The sequence below is a fragment of the Vespula vulgaris genome, chromosome 7, assembly GCF_905475345.1.
Source record: "Vespula vulgaris chromosome 7, iyVesVulg1.1, whole genome shotgun sequence".
Taxonomy (NCBI): domain Eukaryota; kingdom Metazoa; phylum Arthropoda; class Insecta; order Hymenoptera; family Vespidae; genus Vespula; species Vespula vulgaris.
This window is the reverse complement of record NC_066592.1, coordinates 5,810,769-5,818,447: the sequence shown is the minus strand read 5'-3', so window position 1 is coordinate 5,818,447 and position 7,679 is coordinate 5,810,769. Positions and strand designations below refer to the sequence as shown.

Below are 7,679 nucleotides of genomic sequence, written 5' to 3'. Positions count from 1 at the left end.
AATTTCATTTTATTCTATATACATTAATCGAATGATAATTAAATGGTGCAAATAAATTAAAAGAAAATTTGAATCATTCTGATAAGAAATGTGTAAGCTTTGCTAAATGAATGAAGCGACAAAATGGCAGCCCGCACTCAGGAGTGCATATTAAAATATGTCAAGGGTATACATATTTATTCCAAAATTATTAACAAATAAATATCAAATGAAAGACAATAAATATATATGAGAGAGAGAGAAAGAGAAAGAGAGGAGAAAGAGAGAGAAAGAGGGAGTATTTTTTTTATATATATGAAAGTTTTATAAGAAATATCAAGCAGATTATTAATGAATGATACAAAGATTATTAAGAAATGTTTATACGTATTTAAGAGAAGTATGAATATTTTTTGGAATAAAAATGCATAAGTCTTGGTATATAAATGAAGCGATTAAATTGGCTTGCCTGCACTCAGGAGTGCATACGATACATAGTAAGTACATGCCTGCATTCAGGAATGCAGATGAATATAGTAAGGATATACATTTATCGTTTCGAATGATCAAAATGAAAATGCACTTATGATAGTAGATAATAAATAAATATTTAAATATTTCAGTCTTATCTTCTTTTTTTAAAGAAATAATATTTATTTCATAATAAATAAAGATTATTTCATATTCCTCCTAATATAATAATGTATTTATATTTAAATAGAGTGCAAGTGAATGAAAAGAAAATTTGAATCATTCTAAATGAGGAATGTATAAATCTTGCTGAGCGAGCGATATGATACAAAAATAACAGCCTTGCACTCAGGAGTGCATAAAATATGTCAAGGGTATACATTTTTATTCCGAAATTATCAACGAGTGAATATAAAATGACAGAATTAATAAGTGTATATATGAGAGAGAAAGAGAGAGAGAGAAAGAGGGAGTATTTTTATTATATATATGAAAGTTTCACAAAAAATCTTAAGAAGATATAATGAATGATATAAAGATTTTATATATAATATATAATATATAATTATTTTACGGAATAAAAATGTGTAAGTCTTGGTATATTAATAAATCGAATGAAAAGGCTATCCCACACTCAGGAGTGTGAATGAAAATAATTCAGAATAGGGACAGGTTTGCATTCAGGAATGCACCTGGATACTCAAGCATATAGATTTTTATTTCAAAATAATTATAAATTTTTTATATGATTATTAGTAAATCAATAATTCTTTCTATATCTTTTATATATATATATATATATATATATATATATATATATGTATGTATATGTATATGTATTTTTGTTGATATACACTTTTGATGATTATATGTATACTTTTATCCAATGCCAACATAGTCTTATCACAAGTTGTAGGATGGCTCATTTATTGTAAGAGTCATTTTATGACTTGTATGAATATAATCATCAACTTATATAAATTCTAATTATTTTGATTAAAGATCTATAAGACTTGATGTAGGTAGGGAAATTAGGATCTATTAAAGCAAGCAGTGGTGATAAAATGAATTCATAAAATAAATTTGTAACAATAATATGCAAGAATATTAAAACTATTTTATCTTCAATATATATAATATTTTTATATTTAATCTTATTGTTTTTTTTTTAAATTTAATATTGCATTACTATTTTTTATAATTAATATTATTTCTTATAAATAATTATATTCTAAATACATGGTTTTAAAATTGTGGAATTATATAACTATATTTTTTGTAATTTAATAGATAAAAAGTCTATTATATATAAACGATGCAATATATATATTAGACACTTGATGTAACTGCATACTTCGCGTTAATATAAACGTAAAAAAATGAAGTATTTGTAATCTTTCGATTAAATATAGGTCTGATCTCGTTATGGATATGTTTATGGCGGTATACAAAATTGTGTATGCATTTTGTAATACGATCCAAGGGATAGTATACTTTTTGCTCTTTCTATTATCTTTTTTTTTTACGCGACTTAAAATTATTTCTTAATTATTGTGAAATATTCACAATTTCTTTTTTCATAACGTGTCTTGAATAATTTGCAAAGTTTATTGAACTAAAAATTAAATTCAAAATTAATTTGTAAGCGTATTAAATATTTGACGATTTCATATACAATTGTTTTTTTTTTGGATTTTCATATTTGTGCATAAAAGTTACGGATAATTTTGTAATCTTGTTTAAAGGTAAAACACATTTTCTAATACATTGAGAATTTCAAATATTCAATACTAATATTTGGCCATTTTAATGCTTTTTTTTTTTTTTTTTGTCAAAAAGAATTTTCGGCCATTTATTTTATATACGATTTCATTTTCCACACATGCCCTTTTATATAGTTTTTTGTTACAGAGTGTATCATTTTAAAGGTTCAAGGCTAAATATTACGAAATACAACATAATATCCTTTTATCAATGGGTAGTAGCAACATTGTAAAAAGAAATAATATTACAAGGTTTGTAATATTATTATATATGACATCAAAATAAATTAATAAAGATTAGAAATACATTATACGAAATTGATTTGTGTTTCAGATTTGATCTAATCACAAAAGCAAAATAATAATGCGAGTAAATAATAACGCATTTGATTCTTGAAGACTTGAATGAAGAATTGGATTTATAGATAATGAAGAGCAACGGGGAATGAATTGTTTGCAATTATTTTTACTATTCATTTGAAATATTGAAAAAACTTTTGATTAGTTTATATAGTGTTTATTTCTGTTTCAGAAAATATCATCTAAGTTGGCAAGATTCGATTCCAGCAAGATTCTTTCTAATCTGTCTTTTCGTTATGCTTCTGTCTTTTCATGTGTGAATGAGTGTGTGTGAAAAAAATCATTTTCCATATGATTAATGAAAAATCATTTATTGTTTTCAGAAAATAATAACATTATAAATTTCTTATATTCACAGATAACTGCTGATTTATTATATAAATTTTGCATATTACTTTAATAGCTTTTTATTTAATTATAAATTCGATGTTTTCACAGGTGATTGCTGATTTATTACACAAGTTTCGCATATTATTTTTATATCTTCTTCTTTAATTACGAAATATTTGTGATATTTTATGTTCACAGGTGACTGACTGACGATTGGTTTATTATATAAAATTCGTATATTATTTTGATTGTGCTTCTTATTTCATTATAAAATATTTTTAATGTTTTATCTTTACAGACGATTGTTGATTTATTATATCAGATTTGCATATTGTTTTAATTGCATCTTATTTAATTACGAAAGGTTTTTGATGTTTTATGTTCACAGGTGACTGCTGATAGATTCACATATCATTTTAATTGCTTCTCATTTAATTATAAAATGTTTTAAATATTTTATGTTCACAGATAGCTATCCTATTTACCTCATCTGAAGAAAGTGTGTACAGAGTTGGATAATAAGATAATATATATATATATACATATATAATGCAAGAAAAAATATATTATTTGATATATTAGTTAATATATTATTTAATATATTAATATATATTTATATATTAGTCAATCTTTACAGAAGATTAAATTATTTTTCTTGTGTTTTTAGATAATAAGAGTAAAATATATAGGCTATGTGTATTGCAGTCAATGCTTTCTATTTTCTGTTTCAGCGGGATGTATATCAAGATCTCCATACTTGCGTTAGTTTAGGAATAGAGTTTCAATAAAAAGTGCTCTATTTCGTCGCGTATACCGGGTAGGTAGGTCGATATCAAACGGATACATAAATTTTCATCTAATCTCGATCGATTAGAAAAAAATTTTTGATTCGTTCCGCGATTGATTTTGCTTTTTTTCCAAATTATAATAATTATTATTGGATATATAATAATGTATATAATAATAATGATTCTATATAATTGATTTTAATATAATTAACATTAGTAGTAGAGTCTTAGCCCGTGGGTCTCCGTATGCAGCAACCTCCTTGCGGTGAGACCTGGAAATCGATATTACTTCCGATATATAATAAATGTAAATAACGCAAGTACTGTCGAGCTAATGGCTGCATTTAAATTCAATTAAAATTTGCTATGTTCTATGATGATTTTTTCTAAATTTTGATATTGTTGATTTCTCTTGTCTCAATAGATATAGATAGATTATTTTATGTAATATATTCCTTATTCAATATGTTTTGATATTATATACATTCATATAATATAATATTTTTTATTAATATATATCTAATACAACTATATATTATTTTTTTTTGTAATAATTATATATGTATATAAGTATAATATAATATGCATATGTGTAAATATTTTTTATTTGAATAGAAGATTACGTCTAAAATTTGAAAGATTTTAAATGATTTCATAAGATTAAGACGTCTGTTTTAGTATAAAATTCACTAAAGACTACTTGGAGATTGATATACAAAAGAAAAAAAGATAAAAATAGGTAAATTGCATGATGAAAGCTTTGATTTATTTGTTATGTTACTATATAATTATTATAATGTAGATTTATGAATGATTACGTAAAACAAACAGAAAATAGATACCCATATACATATATATCTTTTCAGATTTTTAAAGAATTATATTTAAAAATAAATTATTTTTTAGAGTAGTTTTAGCGTAAGTAAAGGCCAACATTGAGAAGTTAATTTTTTCTTTAATTACCTTTGCTTACTGTCGATAATATGTTTGTGATTACTTAAACGATAATTCGTTTGCTTCGAAAACTTTCGTTGCTTTTATGATCGATCGATAATTTCGTTACTTTTGTTATCGGTCGGTAATCTAGTTGTTTTTATGATCGATCGGTAATTTTATAAGTAAAATTGGTTGCATCCTGTTCAGGCGTAAAATGTTTTCGATGTAGTCATAATATTGAGAAATTTTTACTGCAAAAAGAAATTATGAGAGGAAAATATGTTAAATTATTTTTATGTAATGTAATATAAACCTGTATCAATAAGTTCTTTCTTAGTATTTAAAATTTAATTTAATGTTAGAATTCTTGTTACGTTTTAAGATACAGTAATGTAAAAAATGGAATAAAATGTAAGATGAAACGAGAGATAAATTATAGTAATTATTAATTTCACATATATTATTGATAAAAAAGAAACAATATGTTAAACTTTTCTCTTCAAACAATATATTTATATGCTCTCGAAGAATGAATGCTCGGGTATAAAGAGCGCATATATATTCTATTGAAAAATTAACGCTTCATAAAGAAAGTATATACATATCCATAGTACCATTATATAATATGTTACATTTTGTTTCATACCTATTTATACTCAACACGGAATACCTTAGATAATTGACTATTATTAAATTATATCATGTTTTGCAGTTTTTTACACGAAACTTTAGTATTAATCATTTAACCGAGGAAATTTACGCTCGATAAACGTGGATATATGAAATTTATATCGATTCAAATTAATGATAAAGTAAAATGACAGGAAAGGAGGTAGGAAACTTCGAATCAATTATGGAATTATAAAAGATAGAATTAGATTTTCGTGAGGAGTTAACTCGTTTTTTCTGTCATTTTAAACGTTTAAACATTTAAATATATTTTAATAATGTTGCAATTAAAAATATAACGCATGTACATCGAAAAATACTTCGAAAGCTTATAGAACAGAAAATCAATCGAGCATCGTAAGCGCTTCGTACGTCAGCATCGAGTTGTGTCAGCGATGCGCGTTCTGTCCACGGAGTATAGGTGTACATTATCTCGCAAGCGCGTCGAAGCGAATGAGTAAAGAGGACATAAAGTATTCAAATCTAAATAAGGAACGACAAGGAAGGCAAAAGAAGTAACGAAGCTTTGTGAATGTAATCAGACAGATCGAATCATTTCGATTTACCCCATGGTATCTTTTCAGTCCAATTACTCAATCCAACGTATTAAGGATAAGTGGAAATCTATGTTCGTTGTATGTTACACATCCTGTACATAAAAGTACACACACACACACACGCACGCACGCACACACACACATATATATGTGTGTATATATATAATACGCCATTTTGAGAAGAATTCTTAATACTAATTATTACCAATGTAACATACAATGCAACGAATGAGGCTGGATGCCTTAAAGAAACGAAATCTTCTCTTCAATTCTCTTAACACGATGGAATACTTGAAATCCGGACAAGAGGAGGCGGTAGACTGTCGGTGAGCTTTGGTCGTGGCATTATAATGGAATGAAGAAGAAAAAAAAGAAGAAAAAGAAAAGGGGGATGCGTGAACGAGTTCCGTTGAGTTCTGCGAGGGTCGAGCGAACTCGATGGAGTGGATGGTAAAGCGAAGGAGAGAGGGGCGGAGAGGCACGCGTCTCCGGCGGATGGCGCGAGCGCGGCTCGCGATTGACGGCTGGCGAGACTACCGAGCCGGGGTTAGGTGGTGGGGAAGAGGGGGTTGGTAGGTCTGGCGGGGGAGGCATACGAAATTCGACGTCAGTCTAGCGCGAGCCACGCCGAGATTCGGACGATATGAGTATGTGCAAGGTGTTGCGAAAAATTTTTCCGTCTATTAACATTCGTTCGCGTCATTGACATCATTGAATTTCTTCCTCTCTTTCTCTATTTCTTTTTTCCCCTTCCGAGCGTTTGGTAAGGGTTAAACCGTTGTCCGTAGGGTATCATCTATGATAGGTCGGCGAAAAGAGTGTTCGTTAGCATTAATATGACTCGTAACATGTGAGACATAAAAAGCGCGTAAAGCTTAACGAGCCCGGTGTGTACGCGAGAGAGAATAGAGAGATAGAGAGGGATAGATAGATAGAGAGAGAAACAGAAAGAGAGAGAGAGAATCTCTGATGCGATACTAGCGAATTGCGCGGCGAATATCATGAACTACGAACTCTTGGAGGAGCGAAGGCGTCACGATAGAAGAGTACAAGTTGGAACGACGACGAGGTGTAATCGAGAATCATCTATACTGAATATTTTCTTCTCTACGTTACTGCCGTTCTCATCGACAGTCGTATCATCGGTATCATCGCTGTCATCGTCGCGATACACGTGAAAGGAGAGGTACGTCTAACGGCGCGAAGTGTGCCGCGGGCAAGCAGCGCGTGTCGTACTGGCGCTGGAAGAAGAGAAGCGAGGGGAAGAGGTGGTGGAGGTAGAAGTGGTGGTGGAGGAGGAGGAGGAAGAGGAAGAGGAAGAGGAAGAGGAGGAGGAGGAGGTGGAGGATGAGCGCCAGAGAAGTCACCCTCCTTGGTGGCTCCCCTTGGGGCTTCCGAATGCACGGAGGACGTGACCTGCACCAACCCTTACGGATCTCTAGAGTAAGTACGAGCCGAAATTTCTTTTTATCTCCAACATGATTTTTTTTTTATCGAAGAGAAAACGATCGACCATTTTCGAAGAAACTTTTCTATTTCTTTACTCTTTCATATTTGTAATCCTACTGTGTTTACTTTAGTACGGCCGATCATCGCTCGGCGTCGCCCCGTTATCGCAACCTTTCTCCCCTTTCCCGATTTTCACCCAAGAGAATTTGAATTATTCATCGCGATTCTTGTCACTGCGTTTTTCCATCGTCGAAAAAAATATTGCACAGAAAATATTTCTTGCCGCGACGACGTAGATCGCATTATAAGTGATAGTATACAAATTCAGCTACGATGAGATTTACTTTACGAACTTTGCGTGTTTATGGTTACTCCAG

The 7,679-nt window shown here is 29.7% G+C and overlaps 1 protein-coding gene across 1 annotated transcript in view; it reads left to right on the top strand.

Annotated features, from left to right (window-relative positions):
* Nucleotides 1-6,438: 6,438 nt before the first annotated feature.
* Nucleotides 6,439-7,679, top strand: part of LOC127064954 (uncharacterized) — a 71,135-nt gene continuing 69,894 nt past the window's right edge. Inside the window, exon 1 of the mRNA XM_050996662.1 lies at nt 6,439-7,296. Coding sequence (XP_050852619.1) covers nt 7,201-7,296 — 96 coding nt within the window. The 5' untranslated portion in view covers nt 6,439-7,200. The remainder of the gene's footprint in view (nt 7,297-7,679) is intronic.